The 22,062-nt window shown below is 41.6% G+C and overlaps 1 protein-coding gene across 4 annotated transcripts; it reads left to right on the forward strand.

The window, feature by feature from the left end:
- The first annotated feature begins 878 nt into the window (after positions 1 to 878).
- Positions 879 to 19,226, forward strand: tlr5b (toll-like receptor 5b). Of its 4 annotated transcripts, XR_015125211.1 has the most exons (6): positions 879 to 1,005; positions 2,574 to 2,633; positions 14,065 to 16,121; positions 16,237 to 16,339; positions 17,834 to 17,922; positions 18,596 to 18,734. XR_015125211.1 is itself a non-coding variant. In XM_086265416.1 (5 exons), the coding sequence occupies exons 2-5, from the start codon at positions 2,586 to 2,588 to the stop codon at positions 18,839 to 18,841; spliced, it is 2,658 nt and encodes an 885-aa protein (XP_086121542.1). In that variant the 5' UTR covers positions 890 to 1,005; positions 2,574 to 2,585; the 3' UTR covers positions 18,842 to 19,226. The 4 variants fall into 4 exon arrangements, 3 of the variants coding, with proteins under 3 accessions (XP_086121543.1, XP_086121542.1, XP_086121544.1); XM_086265416.1 differs by having other exon boundaries at positions 890 to 1,005; positions 14,065 to 16,339; positions 18,596 to 19,226; XM_086265418.1 differs by lacking the exon at positions 14,065 to 16,121 and having other exon boundaries at positions 903 to 1,005; positions 18,596 to 19,226.
- The last annotated feature ends 2,836 nt before the right edge of the window (positions 19,227 to 22,062 follow it).

Consider the following 22,062-nt stretch of genomic DNA (forward strand, 5'->3'; position numbering starts at 1 on the left):
AAATTTAGGGTCTGTGAGCAAAAGCAGAAGTTTTTGCTCGGGAAGTAACTGTGACCTCATTTTCAGAGGTTTCTTGGACATCTAATGGTTGTGAAATATGTCCAACTTTTCTCTTCTACTTAAACAACAGAGCACCTTGAGCACAGAGGAGAAAAAGGTGTGCACTGAGGATGATTTTGAATTTTGAGTGTTGTCAGACTGACAACAGTCTGGGGATTAACAGTATATAGAAAATGAACACAAGGATCAGATTGTACTTTGCTCCTCATTGTCTTTGAAAAAACAAGAGCAGACAAAACCAATTCAGTAAATGCACTTTTATGTGTTTGGTATAGTAATCTGTCTTAATCTGTTTTTATTTTAACGTTTTATTTCCTATATGGGGAAAGTCGTGTCAGCCTTGTGCTGAGAGGGCTCTGGTCGTCTGCGCACCGCTTTACAGTCAGGAAATCTTGTCTCACATCACTTTATACTGTAAGACAAAGACCCTACAGTGTTGCTCTAGGACAAATGTTTGCTCAGATTTACTGATGTAGTAAATGCAATTTGGTAATCAAAGGCGAGTTTGTGGCCATAACTGACTACATATACATGCTGTATCATGAGTGGGCAGACAAGGATGTAAATAAAGGAGAAGGAAAGCCAATATTACAGTATAGCAGACACTCTGCTTGGTAGCTTTGACGGGGCTCGGGTGGTCCTCTGGTGGTACTTTTCTGCATTCAAAATGACATAAATTTTAACATAAACTGACTGAGATTTTTCACAGTAAGTGTGATCAGTAGCCTTTTATATTTAAATACATACATGTTACATACTAATATAACCAGAACAGAGCATAACAGTGTTGCGTAAAAGAAGGCAAAGTTTACAAAGGAAGGAGAGATTTGTTCACTTGGGAAATTGCGAAATTGTCGTTTTGTCAGACTGGAGAAGATCAACTCTCAGTCCAGACAGAGCGAGGTGGTGCAGGTTTGAACGGGTTTGTCGCTTCGTCCGGTACAGGTAAGATTTTCACTTTATTATCAGCTAATTTGTGAGGAGAAAGCTCGGTACCGCCTCGCCCGCCTCCCCGACCGTCTAAGGAGAAGGTTAAAAAGTGTGTTTGTGTTTCCGACTCGGAATCAACCAGACAACGTTGTTAAAAAATAGTCGTACTGTTCAATAAGCCCGTCAGTGTAATGAGAGCTCGGACTGTAAACAAACCAACAACAACTCCGAAGTGATTCACCTGCAGGCAAACGGCAGGAAACGGCTAACAAGTAATGCAACGTAAAAGGTTCAAACCTTTAGTAGGCTGTGCTGAAATGAAGATACTGAAATTTTACAGACTACAGCTTTATTATCAACAAACAAAATGTCAAATCTCGTTCGTGCTTGCCACCTCGCTAAACCCAGGGGCGTCACCAGGGGGTTAAATATTTCCAAACTTGGTATTTGTGCACAGGATTACGCTGATGTTCAAACTCCTACCATGTTTTCACCTTAACGCAACTGCAAGGTTATCTTTCATGCACAGAAATGATTTAGTGTATAATGAACTTCTAACGTATGGACAGAACAAATTAAGAGTTGTTGATTCTTATTATTTATTGTGCTTGTTGTAACTTTATGCAGTGTTGTTCCAACTGCTGGTTTAACGTGGGTTGCGGTCAAAGTCAACTTTAGATCAAGCACAGAGGACTGAGACGAGGCTATGGTGGAGGTCAGGTCTTTTACTCAGCTCGCTTTCAATCACATACAATACCCCAGTACCACCTACTGGTGGGAGGTAGTAATAGCTGCTGCTTATTACAATATACCACAGTGCTTTCGTTAAGTCGCAAACCCCTGTGTGTCTGAAGGGTTTGCAGATTCTAATGCAGGGCTGAGGAATAAACACGTTGCTGAGTCTAGCTAGCACTGGGTGCAGCCAGTAACTGTTAGCTGGGTTTCACCACAACTAAGTTAGTAGGTAACTAAACTGGATGCACAGCAGTTTTTGTGCTGTCCCTGCCTTTTGGCACCTTCTTCGGTTCCTCTTCTGGTGGGACACTGCACTGGGACCTTTTGTGTGCTTTGCTTCTGGGAACTTTCACAGTTACAGGAATGGCTGTACAGAAACTACCAGGCCCATTTTTTCTTTAGGGCTCAAATGTTTCAGCCAGGTTTCACAGGCTCTGTTGTACTTAACTTGAACAAAAATCTACTCCCAGCGATAGATAAAGGCAACTTTTGGACTGAATTGAGACAGAAAAAAACTAAAACTAAAGGTTTAAACATTTGACAGGCACAAACGTTAATATAATGAACTTATATCGGGAGTGGCAGGTGTAGCACCAGGATCAATCACTGCAATATGACACATTCTGCTGTCCGGTCCATATTAGCTCAGGCAAACACGCCAGCTAGTCAAAGGAGCTTTGTAGTCCGAGTTGACATCAGATATGAATTGCTGTGTTAAACACTTGTGCGAGTGAACCATCAACCTGCGTGTTTATGTTCTCACTTTATTGAATATTTCACATATTTGTTCAGCTACAACAATGAAACACGATTACCTAATCAAAGCTTTGCTGTTTGTGTCTGTACAGATTGAGGACAGAATGTGGATGTTGGTCCTTCAGTTGATTTGCACTGGTTTGTGCCTAAAGGTACGTTTATAATACTGACTTCATTCAGCTGATTGGTTTCAAACATAACAGGACCACAGAATATAATGACTAATCTCAAATCCATTCATCTATTAAGTTAGTCGTTTTGGATTTTTTAAGCAGTCTTCAGGAACAGTTCTCCAGGCTTCTTGAATGACATTCAAAACTTTTCTTTGGATGTTTCTTCTTTTGTTCTCTTCTCTGACAAGATCATCCCACATTGCTTCAACAATGTTGAGGTCTGAGCTCTGGGGAGGTCAACCATGACTGATGGTGTTCTGCTGTGTTTTTCTATCCATGTATGTGTAACGGTGGACCCAAGAAATACCAGCCGGAGCGACTTTGACAGTGCAGAACTTTTTATTAAGCTCGGGGTTGTAGTGGACACATATACTCCGCGCTCTCTTTCTCTGCTGTCACGTCCGTCTCCGTCTGTCACTGCCAACACATAAAGAGACACAATCACTGTCAGATCCCAGCACACCTGTTCACCCCGCCCCTGCGCCGCCCCGGGAGCTCACTGCGTCACGCCTCCTCTGCAGCTGGCCAAGGACCACACCCACGCCACAGTATGCTTTTCTGCATTGGCACTAGCAGTGTGTTTGGGATAACTGTCATGCAGAAAATGGACACCGTTCACTATCCAAATTCATGGTGGGTCTAAAATCTGACCTTTCCACTGAGACCATTTCTGATGAGGCTTCAGTGAACAGTAGATGGGTCAACTGAAGGCTCAGATGCATGTCTCAGGTTCTGTCAGGTCATTGTGGGAATTTTGAAGTGGGATTTCTTCTTTTCCCCTTCATTTGTCAAGTTTGTGCAGGACACACTGTCAACCATGATGGGAAAATAATATTTTTTTGCTAGTCAAACCTGTTACTTTGGCATTTTTGGTGCATTTAACTTCAGAAATTGGAACAAATGATGTGTTTGCTACAGGTTGCTGGTATAAAAGTGCCTAAAATACAATTTCAAATGGGTTCTTTGCTAAATAGAGAAGACACATGTTCAGCCCTTGGGTTAGGCACCTTTTTGTCTTTAGGCCAGTGTTAAGTGGCGTTACAAATGACAAAAACAAACATGTAAAGGTGTAAGTATCATACTGAAAATGAGTGAAACAGTAGCCAGAGAAACACTATCAGACTTTCAGAGGGCCTGGATAACTGTTGCTGAAGACCAGGTAAGTCTGCTTCCATGGAAGTAGGGCTGCCACGATTAGTTGACTATCAAAATCGTCGACGACTAATTTAATAGTCGATGCGTCGTTTGAAGCTTTGTAAGATCCCAAAAGACGCAGGAATAAGTAGCAGGATTTAAGAGTGTAATAACGGACTGAAACGGAAGATGGCAGCACTGCATGTACAAGGATGCCAGCTGCCGTTAAACCCCGAAGAAGAAGTAGCTCTGTCCCAGAATAGACCCTGTCACTACCCGATCCGTACCGGAAACCCGATCGGTACCCCGCATGCGCGAAAGGTTTCTACTTCCGGTCGTAGCGTTTTACGATAGTTATGGGTCAGAGTATCTGTTAAGATGGGGCAACAAAGAGGGGGCAACAAAGAGGGGGCAACAAAGAGGAGGTGAGGAAGATCCAGGTGTTACTAAAGGACAAGATCAGAGAGGCTAAGGACAATTACAGGAGGAAGCTGGAGTGGAAACTCCAGCAGAACAGCATGAGAGAGGTGTGGAGGGGCATGAAGACCATCACTGGATTCAGGCCAACCAACAGCAGGGGAGCTGAGGGAGGTGAGAATAGAGCCGACGAGTTGAATCTGTTTTTCAATAGATTCGACACCACAGTGTCTGCTCCCACCCCCACAACCTCACCTGCAGTCAGCCTGGAATCCAGAGCCACACCACTGTGCCAGCCTCTCTCTTCACATGTTGCCTCCTGTGAGAGTCCTGACACCCCTCCCCCACCCATCACCTTCACTCAATACCAGGTTGAGATGCAAATGAGGAGACTTCACTCAGGCAAGTCTGCTGGACCAGACGGAGTGAGTCCCCTCGTCCTCAAGGCCTGTGCCCCCCAGCCGTGTGGAGTCTTTCATAAACTGTTTATGCTGAGTCTGAGTCTGCAGAGGGTCCCGGTGATGTGGAAGACATCATGCCTCGTCCCTGTACCAAAGACGCCTCGTCCCAGTGGCCCCCAGGATTACAGGCCCGTGGCACTGACCTCCCACATCATGAAGACCCTGGAAAGGCTCATCCTGGACCAGCTGCGACCCATAGTAAGACCACACCTGGATCCCCTTCAGTTCGCTTATCAGCCTCGTCTCGGAACTGAGGACGCCATCATCTACCTGCTCAATCGTGTCTACACCCATCTGGACCAGCCGGCGAGCACTGTGAGGGTCATGTTTTTTGACTTTTCCAGTGCTTTCAACACCATCAGGCCGACCCTCCTGGGTGATAAGTTAGCAGCGATGCAGGTGGATGCTTCTCTGGTGTCCTGGATTGTTGATTACCTGACAGGAAGACCACAATATGTACGTCTCCCACAGTGTGTGTCTGACAAGGTGATCAGCAACACAGGGGCACCACAGGGGACTGTCCTCTCCCCCTTCCTCTTCACCCTCTACACCACAGACTTCAGCCACTGCACAGAGACCTGCCATCTTCAGAAGTTTTCTGATGACTCTGCGGTGGTTGGATGCATCAGCAGGGATGATGAGACAGAGTACCGGGCTGTGGTCGACTCCTTTGTCACGTGGTGTGAGCAGAATCATCTGCAGCTCAACGTGGCAAAGACCAAGGAACTGATCGTGGACTTCAGGAAGACCAGGAAACACTTGACCCCTGTTTCAATTCAGGGGGTCAGTGTTGACATTGTGGAGGACTATAAATACCTTGGAGTACACATTGACAATAAACTGGACTGGGCTAAAAACACCACAGCACTTTACAGGAAGGGCCAGAGTCGTCTCTATTTTTTGAGGCGACTGAGGTCCTTCAACATCTGCCAGAAAATGCTGAGGATTTTCTATGAGTCTGTGGTGGCCAGTGCGATCCTCTATGCTGTTGCATGCTGGGGGAGCAGGCTGAGGGTCGCAGATGCCAACAGACTTAATAAACTGATCCGTAAGGCCAGCAATGTTGTGGGGATGGAGCTGGACTCCCTCAAGGTGGTGTCGGAGAGGCGGATGCTGTCCAAGATAAAGACAATGTTGGATAACACCTCCCACCCACTCCATGACATGTTGGTCAGTCACAGGAGCACGTTCAGTGAGAGACTGAGATTACCGAAAAGCACCACTGAACGACACAGGAAATCATTCCTGCCTGTGGCCATCTCCCTGTACAACGCATCCACTTAACACACTGTTTGCTGCTACAACTACACATGTTTCTTTTCCAACTATTTATTTATGAGTGACTTATGTATGTATGTATATATATGTATATATTGTACTATTCTTAGTTAGTGTATTGTCTGTCTTGTCTTAATGTTGGTTTAAAATGGAGCACTGTAACAAAAAATAATTTCCCCCAGGGATCAATAAAGTATTCTGATTCTGATTCTGATTCTGAATAACAAGTATATCTTAAAATGTTTGCAATAATGAAGCATTTCAGTACAATGTAGACAAAAACGAAAAATAAAAAGATAGTTACGGATCAGGACTCTCCGATCCTTACTGCGCATGTGTAAAGTCTGACCATACAAATCGGGTCTACCCGATCCGTACCGCGCATGTGTAGATGTTTTCTTCTTCTTCTGTTCGTTTAATGGCAGTTTACTCCCCAGTGTACGAGGATACCGCCACCTGCTGACCGAGCGAATAAACCCTATTATAAACTGAATTATCGTCATTACAAACGTGTGTTAAATTTGATTTAGTGATAGTCGAGTGTGTTTATACTCGTCTGTGAGGAGAGGACTGTTGGAATAGTGATGATGATGTGCGCTATCACTGTCAATTGTCAGTAAACACTTAATCTGGCTGATGAATCTACACGTGAGATATTACAAAGTCTGCATTATTAACTCTGTAATTAGGCGCCATTCTTCTTATTTTACGGCGCTGTTGCTCAATCGGGGGACGCTCTCTGTTGAGGAGAAAAGCATGAATTTCTTTGTAAACGGATTATCCATTGTTTAAATGTCCCGGGCAGTCGAAAAGGAGGCAGAGCTGTTGAGAAATGCTAGGAGCTAACTGGGCGCTAACCGTATCAGTCAAATATATTGAATGTCGCAATGTTGGCAAAGAGAGGAAGTGACGTAAGATTTGCACATGCGGGGTACCGATCGGGTTTCCGGTACGGATCGGGTAGTGACAGACCCTGTGCACGAGAAAATGCTAACTTCCTGGTTTGAGACCGGATGTGGGGTAGTACATTTCCAGTAGCTTTACTTTGTGGTCAATCGCTACTGTGAAGATATACTCCATGTGCCAAAACTCGAAAACGGAAAGATGGCGTTAAGTTACAAAGAGCAGAAGGTGGGAACGCTCACCGCTGCTGTGTCATAAAAAATCTAATGATCAATTTTGACGTTTAAAGCGTTTAGATCGATCAGTTGTTTACATCACTCAACACAAGCAGAACTGCATCACTGCAGCAGAAGACACATCGTCCACATTCAGAAACACATCTCTGTATAGTGACTGGTCTTATGATTTAAACAGGCAAATGTTCAGCATTCAAACTACAGGTGAAGAATAGTCAAACCAGATGTTTCCCCGTTATGTCGATATCAGCTTGTCAAGTACACACCTACACAGCATGTTAACAAACCGTGAAAAAAGCCACACAAAAAATGAATGATTGCTGGTAACGGTTTCTATACATTAGTATGTACAAAGGGTATGTTGTGACTTACCTTCAAAATTACAGCGGTCCCTCGCTATAACGCGGTTCACCTTTCACCTCGCTGTTTCGCAGATTTTTTAGTGCAAGTTTGCATGCTTATTTTTACGTCACATTGTGTCCTGCGTCCTGATCGCTGCAGACGATCTCCTCCGTGATGTCTCTCCTGTACAGTACAGAATCGCTGCATCGATCGCTAGCAGTGTGACTGCAGTACTGTATGTCCACGAAACGTTTTGCATCGTCAAAAAATAAAATTGGCTACTTGATTTCACCTCTCGCTGGTTGTTTTTAGAACATAACACCCGCGATAAACGAGGGACAGCTGAGAAATATAACATTTGAATCCCTTTTCTCTTTTGCTCTGAGGCACGTGGAAAAAATATCGACAAGTCGATGAACATCATTTACAGATACAGTGGGGCAAAAAAGTATTTAGTCAGCCACCGATTGTGCAAGTTCCCCCACTTAAAATGATGACAGAGGTCAGTAATTTGCACCAGAGGTACACTTCAACTGTGAGAGACAGAATGTGGAAAAAAAATCCATGAATCCACATGGTAGGATTTGTAAAGAATTTATTCCTAAATTAGGGTGGAAAATAAGTATTTGGTCACCTCAAACAAGGAAAATCTCTGGCTCTCACAGACCTGTAACGTCTTCTGTAAGAAGCTTTTCTGTCCCCCACTCGTTACCTGTATGAATGGCACCTGTTTGAACTCATCATCTGTATAAAAGACACCTGTCCACAGCCTCAAACAGTCAGACTCCAAACTCTGCCATGGCCAAGACCAAAGAGCTTTCGAAGGACACCAGGAAAAGTATTGTAGACCTGCACCAGACTGGGAAGAGTGAATCTACAATAGGCAAGCAGCTTGGTGTGAAAAAATCAACTGTGGGAGCAATCATCAGAAAATGGAAGACATACAAGACCACTGATAATCTCCCTCGATCTGGGGCTCCACGCAAGATCTCATCCCGTGGGGTCAAAATGATCATGAGAACGGTGAGCAAAGATCCCAGAACCACACGGGGGGACCTGGTGAATGACCTGCAGAGAGCTGGGACCAAAGTAACAAAGGTCACCATCAGTAACACACTACAACGGCAGGGAATCAAATCCCGCAGTGCCAGACGTGTTCCGCTGCTGAAGCCAGTGCATGTCCAGGCCCGTCTGAAGTTTGCCAGAGAGCACATGGATGATACAGCAGAGGATTGGGAGAATGTCATGTGGTCAGATGAAACCAAAGTAGAACTTTTTGGTATAAACTCAACTCGTCGTGTTTGGAGGAAGAAGAATACTGAGTTGCATCCCAAGAACACCATACCTACTGTGAAGCATGGGGGTGGAAACATCATGCTATGGGGCTGTTTTTCTGCCAAGGGGACAGGACGACTGATCCGTGTTAAGGACAGAATGAATGGGGCCATGTATCGTGAGATTTTGAGCCAAAACCTCCTTCATCAGTGAGAACTTTGAAGATGAAACGAGGCTGGGTCTTCCAACATGACAATGATCCAAAACACACCGCCCGGGCAACAAAGGAGTGGCTCCGTAAGAAGCATTTGAAAGTCCTGGAGTGGCCTAGCCAGTCTCCAGACCTCAACCCCATAGAAAATCTGTGGCGGGAGTTGAAAGTCCGTGTTGCTCGGCGACAGCCCCAAAACATCACTGCTCTCGAGAAGATCTGCATGGAGGAATGGGCCAAAATACCAGCTACTGTGTGTGCAAACCTGGTAAAGACCTATAGTAAACGTTTGACCTCTGTTATTGCCAACAAAGGTTATGTTACAAAGTATTGAGTTGTATTTTTGTTATTGACCAAATACTTATTTTCCACCCTGATTTACGAATAAATTCTTTACAAATCCTACCATGTGGATTCATGGATTTTTTTTTCACATTCTGTCTCTCACAGTTGAAGTGTACCTCTGGTGCAAATTACTGACCTCTGTCATCATTTTAGGTGGGGGAACTTGCACAATCGGTGGCTGACTAAATACTTTTTTGCCCCACTGTATATTGGATAAATGCCCAAGACATCTATAGAAATGTAAATCGCCGCTTGATTCAATCATTTGCTTAACTTGGACCGTAAACCAGGCGCGAATAGGACACCGGAAACAAAGCTCCCCACAGGAGTTTCCGCACCGGAAGCAGCATATGCTAACGTGCTCATATCTATTCATAGCATTCATTCATAAAAATGCTGATAAACTCAATTTATTTGAGTTGTCTTAACTTAGAAAAACTAAGTCAGCTGGAAGTTTTGCTTCTCAGTGCGGAAGGATGAAAGATGTGGTTTGAAAATGCCACATCACTACCGTCCTCCTCCCTAGCACGGATCAGTCCGCATGTTCATGGTGCATTTGTTATGGAATATGTTGAGCAAACCTGGAGAAGCTTCAGCTCAAGATATTATTGTTGTCATTGCTGTGGATCTTTGCCTGATACACTGACTTGGTGAGTAAATGTTTACTCTTATTCAGCTGTTAGTGTGGGGGGTATTTTCAATCCATACCCATAACTAACTAACTAACTAACTAATTATATATATATATCATGTTTAACATGACTAGCAAAAGACTGCAAGGTTGAAAACGATATGCCGGCAGTTAGCTGTGCTCGTGGACTCTATCGAGCCTTGACCTCCCGGTCAGCTATCGCGCTGGTGGATAACAGAGCTCTCCGAAAACGTGGAAGCACTTTTGCAAATATGTGATATTTTTATAAATTAAGTAGATATTTGAGCTTTACACAGCTACATTCTCGCCTGAAAATATCTTAAAAGGTTATTTTGTGACCCAGAAAGTTTAATCTGGGGAAAAGGAGGATCGCATTTGTCGGCCACAGTTGTCGGAGTCTGTGCGTACTTGTAAGCGCTGCAATGGCGGAGGAGCACGGCTAAAAAACAACTTTTTCTGGGTCACAAAATAGACTTTTAAGATATTTTCAGGCGAGAATGTAGCTGTGTAAAGTTCAAGTATCTGCTCGATTTATCAAGACATCACATATTTGCAAAAATGCTCAGACGTTTTCGGAGACGTCCATTTGTTTTTTTTTTCATACTTTGTGGCAGCTTTTGAACATCTGTGGCATCTATTAATGTCAAATCTAGCCTTTGTTTAACAACATAAGCAAACTGCTACTGGAACTTTAACATTATGCACTCCATACTGTACAGTAATGCCACTGTTTTGCACATGTCTCACTCTGTATATTTTATTTTATATATTTTATATATTTTATTTATTGTTTACTCTATTTAATTTGTAAAACATGTGTACACACACACACACACACACACACACACACACACACACACACGTAGAAAAATATTTAGTATACACATCCAGAAATGCATATACTATTATATATTGTACATATATTTATTAGTTTCAGATGTAGCCATTCTTGTATTTTGCTTGTTTACATTATTGTATTTTGCACAACTCTGTTGCTTGTGAAGCTCGCACACAAGAATTTCACTCACATGTGCTGTACCAATGTACCTGCACATGTGATGTGACAATAAAAAGTGATTTGATTTGCTTTTATATTTAACCACTTTTCTGTTTTATTACATTTTAAATAATAATAATAACAATAGTATTTGTTTTGTTAAAAATGTGTTTAAAAACAAGTTTTGTTGTGAAAGCTATAATACAGATTAGTGGCCTGTTAAATGGTTAACATCTAGGTTGGCTTTATACTTGAGAATAAAGTAATACAGCTTTTCCTTCTAAAGAATTAAGTTAAATTCCACAGTTGAATCATAAGAAACATTATGTTACCGGTACATATAAACAGTGTTGGGTAAGTTACTTTAAATTAGTAACTTAGTTACATTACTAGTTACTTCTATCAAAAGTAACTCAGTTACTTCAAGTTACTCGTTACTTTCAAAGTAACTAGTTACTAGGGAAAGTAACTTTGGTTTTACTCAGAATTCTCTTGTTAATGTGCTGCTTCCATAACTTTGCCAGTCTTCTAGCTTGCTTACTTGCCACAGTGCACTGTGCCACCTACCAAAGGAAAAGATAATGTGCATATTTCCACGAGAGAAATCCCACGCCTGGGCCATCGTTGACCGCCGCCATGATTCTAGCCTACGTCACAGCATCATGTGCGCCTTTTACATCCAACACAAAAACTGCAGTCGTGGTGCTTTCGATTGTACTCAGAACTCGGAAATTCTGCCTTCTGAATAGGAAGATGTAGGTAACACCAGACTGCAGATGAGCTGCATACAGGGCTGGACTGGGACAGAAAATCGTCCCGAGCATTTTGACTACAGACCGGCCGCCATTATAGGAAAAATCATAAAGCCTTTGAATGAAAACAAACGCTGTTGTGACAGTGATGTTCACTGTTCTGATGGTATATATGCATCAATCTATCAATCGTTTGTTGTAAGATTCAGATAATTATTTATTAAAAGTGAGATATTTTAAACGAGAATAAGAAAGAAAAGTATTTCTTTGTGCCCCCCTCTCCCTGTTAATGCCCTACCTGCCCCCCTGGCAACACTTTGCTAGACCCGCCCCTGCACAGTTACCAGCTGTCAGCTGCTTAGAAAAGGATCCTGGTGTTATTTGTCTCTCAGAAACAGTTCATAACTTCAGCTCATCCATGTCACCTAAAAGGTAAACCTGTTTCTCCATCACCTGGTTTCATCTTCATGTTTCCCTCTCACCAGATATACAAACCATATCATGACCAGCAGCTTTACAGCTGTGGCTCCAGCAAACATCAGCTGATACTAGAAATTAATATGAAATAAATTATAACAACAGCTGATCAAGCTTAAACGTGCTGCTGTTGTTTAGCGCGACATCCGCTGGTTTCCTCTTTCTGGCGCAAAGTGGGCGATAAACAAACAAGAGAGACGATCAGCTGATCATTGATCAGTTTCATGATTGAAGTAGAAACAGGAGAGGCAGGGGGGGAGAATGAGAGAAGAAGAGGCAGCTGTGCAGCAAAGACACAGAGTAACTCCAGCTTTGTGTCTTTTTCATTGTAGCTGAATTACGGGACAAACTGTTCCTTTTCACCTCAATAAGAAACGCGTAATATTTTCTCTGAATACCAGACGGGACGGTTGGCAACTCTAATAACTTATGAACAAAATAAAGTTCAACATCAGTAACATAGCACCCACCCAGCTGTATAGAAACTCCGTCATGCTAGCTAGCACGGTGTACGGAAAAAGTCAGAATAATGAAAATAAACTCCACCTAAACCTGGTTTATATCTGACCCAGAGAGACTGCAGGTCATAACTTCTTACCTGGAGTTCAGTTCACACTTGGACCGGTGGTCGCCTCGGGTCTCTCTTCCTTCTGCGTCCCCTTTCCTTCCTCCACCTGCTGGCCTCCAACACTTGCTAATGTTACTGAATCTGTGGAAGCTCCGCGATAGCCACCACACACGAAGTAACAAGTAACGAGCCTATCTAAATCCCAGTAACGACTAATGCGTTCCTGGTTTTGGCATAATAACTAGTTACCGTGCTCATTACCACAGTAATAACGTAGTTACTGTAATGCGTTACTTAAATCAGAGACGGCACTTGTGACAGAACAACAAATATTTTATTTTGATTATATAAGTAAGTACAAAACAAAGTTGTGGTAGGCCTAAACTTATTTTCAGAATAATTACATCTGAGACTTTGTTTCATTGTAAGATTATAACAGTGATGGCAATATAATTGTTTGTTGTTCAGCAGAACAGTGTCCAGTATGTTGGCTGTTATACTTTGTTGTGTTTGAAAATAAAAGTTGGGCTGATTTTAACATCATTACAAAAAGTGTTGCTAATTATTTTTAGTCATATTCAGGTTACCACACAGTTTTTTCATTTAGTTGAACTTGAAATGTTTGTCAGTAGGTAAACAATTTGTATTGTACAGTCAGAAATATCAAGTTATTCTTAATACTGCAGACTTGCGATGAATAAGTTGTCCTAACAGTCATCTTAAGTAAGCTTTACTTAGTTTTTTTGAGGCAACGAGTTTGCATATTTTTTTGAGTTCTGGAAACTACATAGGTATTTACTCTGTACTCTAAGTGAATAAGTTGCCTTAACTTAGTCATCTTAAGTAAAACTTTACTCTATTTTTTTGAGGCAACGAATTTACTTATTTTGAGTTCTGTGAACTAATTACATTTTACAGTGTGTTATATTTTAGGTAGCAAAGAGCAGACGGCTGAGTTTATTAAACTTCACCTAAACAATCTGTAGATTTCATTAAAATTTAATAAACTATCATCTTATCTTTATTTTTAGCTTTAAACACTTGAAGCTGCAAGCTAATGATAGTTATATAAGAGCAGATGCTGATGGTGCAATAAGCTGTACGTTTTACGTCCAGTGGATGATGATCTGATTAGTCGATTAATCGCAAAAATAATCGGTGACTAGTCGACAATCCAAATAATCGGTTGTGGCAGCCCTACATGGAAGTTATACATAAAGACATTTGGGGGGGCTTTTGGGGGGGCTACTAATCATGAAAATGAAGCTTTGACTTTGATTTTTTTTTCTTACTAAATAATTTCACATGTAATTTTGCTGACTTCATCGCTTGATTTTTGTTATGTAACCCTCCCATCTGCAGGTAACAGTATCCTACCAAACATGCCGTTTGAGGGGACAAAGAGCCTGGTGTGGCTTTCAGAACCACTACTGGGTTCCTGCTCTGCCCCACAACATCACCCACCTCTATCTGCAGAGTAACCACATCAGTGAGATTAACAGCACCTCGCTCAGAGACTTTAAGGAGTTGCAAGTATTAAATCTTGAAAGTCAGGATCAAACACTCGTCATATGGAACAACGCTTTCCTCGGGCAGAGAAAGTTAACAGAATTGATGCTCGGCTCTAATCTGGGCCTCAAACTGCAGCCGAGGGCATTTGCAGGACTGTTCAATTTACAAAACCTGTCTTTGTATTATTGTAGTCTGACAGACTCCATACTATCAGAAAGCTATCTGGAACCACTTTTGTCCTTGGAAGTCCTTGATCTCTCGTTCAACAACATAACGAGACTGCGGCCAGGTCCATTCTTTTCAAGATTCAGAAAGTTCACGCAGCTGAAACTCAAACTAAATAAGATCGAAAACATATGTGAAGAAGATCTTGTAAGTTTCAGGGGTAAAAGGTTTGAGCTCCTGAACTTGGACTCCAACAAGTTATTCCACAATGATGAATGGGGAAACTGTGGGAACCCTTTCAAAGAGCTAGCCTTCGATGTTCTCGATTTAACCTCCAGTGGACTAAATGTGAACGAAACAAGGCAGTTTTTCAAAGCATTAGAAGGGACTCCGATTTCTCATCTTAAATACTCTGGAATCTTGGGCAAAGGGTTTTCACATGAGAACTTCCCAGATCCAGATAAAAACACATTTGAAGGCCTGAAAAACAGTGCAGTGAAAAGTTTGGATGTCTCTAAGAACCGCATATTTGCTTTGCAGAGTGCCGTGTTCAGTCATCTAAGAGATGCAAAGAAGATCGATATTTCACTAAACAGAATCAATCAGATTAACAGAAATGCTTTTGATGGTCTTCAGGATCATTTACTAATACTCAACTTGTCATCCAACCTTTTAGGACAAATACATTCTCACACATTCACCAATCTGAGAGAACTTAGGATATTGGACTTGTCCCAAAACCACATTGGTGTTTTGGGATACAAAGCATTCAGCGGTCTCCCTAACTTACAGTATTTAGATCTGGCATCAAACTCACTGCGAGAACTGGGTTTTCCTACATCACTACCAAATTTAGAATATCTGTTTTTGAGAGATAATAAGTTGAAATCTCGCAATGGAATTGATGACTTGGCCATGAACAGTATCCATGTCGATATTTCAGAAAATAGATTAACAAATATGGAGGATGTATTTTTCATTTTAACTTATTTCCCGAGACTTCGGGTTTTATTCTATGGTGACAACATCATCAAGTGGTGCAAACGAAACTATGTGTTTGAACCTCTTAATAACAGTTTGAAAGTGCTAGATCTTCATGATAGTTCCCTGCAGATAATTTGGGCACAGGGGCAGTGCCTCGACTTGTTTGACCATCTTGAAAATCTGATCGGTTTAAATATAAGCCTTAATTCACTCGCGACCCTCCCAAATGGGATCTTCAGGGGTCTCAGCTCAATCATAGAGATGGACCTTTCGTACAATGCCTTGACCTTTTTGCAGCCAGATGTTTTTCCCATCAGCCTGAAATGGCTCCATATTTCAAACAACTTCCTAGCCTCCCCCGACCCTATGACATTTCAGTCTCTCAGCATTCTCAGTCTGTCAGCAACTCGCTTTCACTGTGACTGCAATCTGGGGAACTTCCTGGAGTGGCTGAACACGACTAATGTCACGTTTTTGAGCCCAATTGAAGACTTAAGATGCGAGTTTCCAGCTGCTTTCCAGGGCCTTCCTCTGCTGAATTACTCCACAATCATCGAACCATGTGAGACGGATCCCGAACAGGCAGTCCAAGGTCTAAAGTTTGCTGTCTTCCTTTTCTCTGCCTCACTCATCATTATTGTCCTTCTTACTGGAATCATTTACGCTCGTCTCCGAGGACAAATATTCATCATCTACAAAAAGATCATCAGCAGGGTTCTCAAGGGCCCCAAACTGATGCCTCTTGTGGATGAGATGAGGTATGATGCGTTTATCTGTTTTAGCAACAGGGACTACCGGTGGGTGGAGGCTGCTTTACTAAAGAAGCTGGATAACCAGTTTTCAGAAGAGAATCTTTTTCACTGTTGTTTCGAGGCCCGAGACTTCCTGCCAGGTGAGGATCACCTTTCAAACATCAGAGATGCCATCTGGAGCAGCAGGAAGACTTTGTGCATTGTCTCTAAGGATTTCCTTAAAGGTACTGGACTCTGATTAAGATGCTTTGCTATGCCCTTAAATAGGCCGTTACAGCAGGAAAACCCTGCAACGGGGTAGGGAACGTTGGTCCTCGAGGGCCGGTGTCCTGCAGGATTTAGAGCTCACCCTGGGTCTCCACACCTGAATCAAATCATTAGTTCATTACCAGGCCTCTGGAGAACTTCAAGACATGTTGAGGAGATAGTTTAACATTTAAATCAGCTGTGTTGGATCAAGGACACATCTAAAACCTGCAGGAAGCCTGGAGTTCCCTACCCCTACCCCCCAACAATGTAGCTGAATTAAAACAGTTCTAGAAAAAAAGAGTGGGACAAAATTCCCCCACAGCCGTGTAAAAAATAGTCTCATTGCTAATTATCACAAATGCTTGACTGCAGCCAAAGGTGGTACAACCAATTATTAGATTTAGGGGCAGACACTTTTTCTGCATAGAGCCAGGCAGGTTTGGATAGGTTTTTAAAAGATTTTAGCTTTAACAAATGAAATTATTTAAAAACTGCATTTCTGTATTTGCTCGGTTAACCTTTCTCTTATATAAAAATATGTGTCACCTAAAACATAAGTGTAATAATTAAATGGACTTCCCGATTCAAATCGAATTTCGTTTGACTAAAGCGATATCGACTCATTAAATCCTGAATCAATTTTTAAATATAAATGCATTTTGCCAGAAACGCCAGAAGCTCAAGTTAAAGCTTCTCAAAACAATTTAAACATCTGCCAAACAGTTAAAAATGCAAATGATTAAAGAGCAGGTAAACGGGAAAAGGTGTAAAGCACAAAGCGCAGATTTCCCCCGTTCACCCGCCATCCACCCACCCATATGTGGACACGCCGCCAAAAGGCGGTGTCTCACAGATTCTGAAGCTGCAGGTTTCGTCATGAAGTCCCTCTTATTCTGCAGTTTTGCTTCCAGTGTATTGATAAATGATCATAATTATAGTATTTCTGACTGTCTGAGTCAAAAAATGAGTGAAATAATGAATGAAACAGAATCTGGGATTGAATCGAATCAGTTATAGAAATCAGTGACGATGCCCAGCCATACTGGTTTAACATGAAGGATGCTCGGGAAAGATGGAGGTAGGCAATCTGCTACGGCGAGCCCTGAGAGGATCAGCAGAAAGAATGATTATTAATGCTAAGCTAACCATCTATTGTAATGTATACATGGCTGACGTTGTACTGATGGTAAGCTAACCACCTAGTCATTGTAACTCATGTTGTAAACAAATAGAAATGGAATCAGCACTGCTGTCTCTTCTTCCTGTATATAAAACAACAGACGTGTTGCATTTAATTTAAACTGCTAGCATGCTTAGTAGTGCCATAGCTAATAAGGCTTTTATTTTCACTTTCTTCATTACAGTAAAATAATTGCATGTGGGTTAAATACTTCCTTATTTTAAAAAAATGTAAGTTCATTAGATCATTTAAACATGAGCAAAATTACCACAGTAGTTTCTCTTTGCAGATGGCTGGTGCTTGGAAGCGTTTACTTTAGCCCAAGGCCGGATGCTGGAGGAACTGACGAATGTCTTAATTATGTTGGTGGTAGGGAAGGTGAGTATGAGCTGTTAACATAACAACAGCAATAATATATTATCCACTAAGTGTTTGTATGTTTTTATCGTGTAAAAAAGCGTTATTGTAATAGCTGAGTTAGTTTTGGTCACCTGTAAAATCTATTCAGCGTTCACTAAGCTGTAGCTCTAATTTCCAACGTGTTGAAATACAATATATTTTTTGCAACTAAATGATGATTTATATCACTGAGTGTGTAAATCAGTGCGAGCTGCCACGCTCACATATAAAGGTTATGTGACCAGTTTTCAATGTAAAATATAAATTACAGCAGATTTAAATAGTAACCAAAGTCATGCTTTAGGTCTGAGAACTGTGTGTGGCAACAGGTTAGCAGATAACTGAAAGTCCTGTACAAACCTGGTAGGTGTCGGACTGCATGCAGATTTCAATTAACCTCGCCTCTGCCAGTGCGCCCCATGGCGGCTTTGGCTACAGTGTAGCATCACCAGTGTGTGAATGGGTGGATGACTGAACGTGTAAAGCGCTTTGGAGTCCTCAGGGACCAAGTAAAGCGCTATACAAATACAGGCCATTTACCACTTTTTTTTTTGCTTTCCACAAAGCAGAAAACTGGTGATGTTGATTCTTACTGAATTCATCCCAAACATGTTTCAGTTTTTGACTTAAAACTCCTACATTGCATCCAAAGGTGGCTCACTACCAGCTGATGAAGTGCAATGCAGTCAGAGCTTTTGTCCAGAGGAAAGAGTACCTCACTTGGCCAGAGGACCCTCAGGATATGGAGTGGTTTTATGAACGTCTCATCTCAGATATACTCAAAGACAGTAAGGTGAAAAAGCTCAAAGAGGACAAGCCTGAGCCCGGGGGGCCTGAAGTTCAGCCGGAGAGCCACGACGGGATTAATGCCGAGAACATAAAAGAAACTTCCATGTGAACTTTGTTTCTGCTGCTGTTTAGGAAGCCTACTGTCCTGTGAAAATGAAAACTGGTGGCTTTGTAAAACGCAGCAACAGATTCAGCAGACCTTGTGATGCAAAGAGAAGTCCAAGAATGCCTAAACAATGGTACAGTTCTTGGATTTAGAGCAGGTGCATCTATACCAAACATAAAGCCCATGGCTGGAATCAGCCCGGCAAAGACTCCAAGCTGACCCACTTGATTGCTTTGCAATTTATTAAGGAAGGCATAGACTTTGGACCTTTAACTTTTTCTCTACGTTTTACAACTTTTCCTGCTAATAAAAGGCCTAAAAGACTCAAAGTAATGGAAAAACTTTTACAGCTTGTACAAATAAATTTGTATTTCAGTGATTCCTGAGATTAGGGACAAAACGGGTTTTAATTTTCTAAAATATATTTTTTGATTTTTCAAAAACATATTTACATACAATTGTTACACAAAGTTTTGGCTGTCTAGCTGATATATATATATATATTTCCAGTCCTGTGGTCTCAGCCTCAGATACTCAACTAATCAAAGTGATGTCATGACAAAAATGAATGACCAACAAGACATTTTTTTCTCCTTCATTTCTGTCACACAAAGCTGTATGAAACGTTTCTCGCGGTTAGTATCATGGTTGCTAGGCAACCTGAACAGCGCGACGCAGGCTAGACCGTCCCATTTCACAAGCCTCTCACTTCCGCACTTCTCGTACTTATAGTACGCACCGTACGTAGGACGCGTAGTGTGCGTACTTCAAGCGTGCAGACCCTGAATTGGGACACAGCCAGCCTGTTTGGTTTGATTCGTGGTCCAAGATGGCGCCGCGCTCCCACAATGCATTGCGGTGTGACGTCAACTCCAAAGCCCTATAGAATATGCTTACTTATTTAACCACTAGATGGCGAGCCATCTCTTCTTTTGCCTTTCTCATGCCTGCATTGAGTGACCAGCAGTTATTAGCACCGTGGGTGTTGAGATGTCACCACATCAACCCATCTTTCAATGGATGTGTCCTGTAGAAAGGCTGTTTAGGTTCAGCGGTGACTACAGATCATCTCTAAGCACTCGGGGTTTGTTGGACCGCAAGTTCGGAGCTGATCTTAAGAGGTCAACCAGTTTCCTTTCATTTAGGCCATGTGCCTGAAAACAGGAAGCTACTGAGCAGAGGAAAGCTTCCGCCCCGGCTGCCTGCATCCTCCCAGCTTTTATGAGCCAGCTGTTCTGGACATTAGGGCCAGTCTGCTGGCTCCTGCTGCTTATTCACTGTGAACAGTCCATTAATCTGAACACAGTGCAGCATTAACATCTATTCATCACGGAGCTCTTTTTATTTCCTGATATTCTTTGTAAATGTTTTTTGGGGGGTACCAATGATGTTTCCGTTTTGTGCCCCCAAAAGAAGTTAATTTGAAAGACGAGGGAACCAAAGACTGTTTATTTTATTTCGTTTAAGAAAAATCATTTTGAACATTTTGACATGGAGTCAAAGTTCATGCAAACGGACACACTGCATGTCAGCACAAAGCCTTTGGGCACCACTGGTTGTTAAAATGACTCTTGAGCTTCAGTGAGAACAGCTGATTTTTCATCTGTTCAACATATAATACAACATAACATATAATAAGATATGTAGCCACCCGCTAATGCTCACTTGGCTTTTTTTTTTTGCCTGTCCTGTTTAATAATATTATTATTAATAATAATAATAATGCAGTTTATTTGAAAGCGCCTTTCAGAACACTCAAGGACACTGTACACAGTGGAATAATAAAAGCAACATAAAAGGAAGCATTTTACACAATCATAAAAGCATAAGACATGAAACAAATTTAAAATAGCAGAGTGGAGAGGTTATGTGGGATAAGCTATTTTGAACAAGTGAGTTTTGAGTTGGGACTTAAAGAGAGAGAAGGAAGAGATATTTCTCTTCCATGGGGAGTTTGGATCTTTAGCCATCAGAATTGTTGTCTGAAGGCTAAGAACGATGCCTAGCAGATTACTTTAACAAGTGGATCATCATGGCCTTGCCATATTAGTCCAGTTGATTGACCTTTATTATAATTATGTATTTATTTCATTTTATTTTCAGTTGTTACAGACGGGACAGACATGATGTGGGACAGGACAGGGAGACAGAAAGAATGAATGAAAGAGAGGGAGAGAAAGAAAAACAGAGGGGGAAAGAGATGGTGAGAAGGGGGGAAGAAAAACAAAACACCTGGATCACCTGTCGAGAGAAGAAAGAAAACAGAAATTAAAACAAACAAAAAAGAGCAACATAATAAATACAACACCATCACAATAAACTAGCTAACAGTAAATAACAGTATTTACTAAATATTAAATGTTATTGTGCAGCACGCAAGATCGACAGCGCACAATGTGCTTTGAGGTAGCAGCCAAGAAAGGTGAAGTTTGTGTCAGTGAGCACCCGTGTGCACACCTGTGTGGATCGGCACACTTTTATTCAAAAGGTTTCTCCATGTAACGATGTGCTAGCGAGTGTGGGGAGCCATAGCTCCGTCCCCCAGGGTATGAAGCAGGTATGGACTTGACATCATTTTTAGGTACACTTTATTAGGTGCAGTTGTTTAGCTACTCATGAAAAACAAATCTAATTAGTAAATCACATCGTTTAGACATGGTCTAAGCAACCAGTTGAAGTTCAAAACTGAGCACATGGGGATGAAAGGTGATTTAAATGACTCAGATGGGCCGCATCAGAACTCTTGGTGTTACTGTAACTGTGCTAAGAAGGATTAAGATCATTCTGAAAGGGTCCAACCTGATACTAGCAGGGTGTAACTAATTAAGGCTCACTGTCAGTCTGGACAGCGCTCAGCCACAAAGCACTTCAGTGTTTGTTGACACCAAAGTTGTTATAGTTTTGTATTTTTTAATTATTCATTATTTTGATTTCATTTTTGTTTGGTTTGGTTTTTATTTTTCTTTAAATTCAGTTTAGTTTCAATCTCCAGAGTGACTTTGTTATTTTCAGTTAAGAAATGATTATTGGAAATGTCTTTATTAATTATTATTGTATGAAGGACATATATAGAAGGCAAGATTGAGAAAAATCAGTGCATGCTTTTGTAATAAAACACAGAACCCTTTAAAAGCCGGTGATTCAGTCTCAAATACATCCATCGTAGCCTCACAAGGCAAGTTCTGATAGATTTTTACCATTTTCAGCTCTTTTTTTTCCACAGG

The sequence above is a fragment of the Aulonocara sp. 'chitande type north' Nkhata Bay genome, linkage group LG15 (genome assembly GCF_057382095.1).
Source record: "Aulonocara sp. 'chitande type north' Nkhata Bay isolate Kocher_YH1m ecotype deep benthic linkage group LG15, A_spYH_male_GT1.1, whole genome shotgun sequence".
Classification (NCBI taxonomy): Eukaryota; Metazoa; Chordata; class Actinopteri; order Cichliformes; family Cichlidae; genus Aulonocara; species Aulonocara sp. 'chitande type north' Nkhata Bay.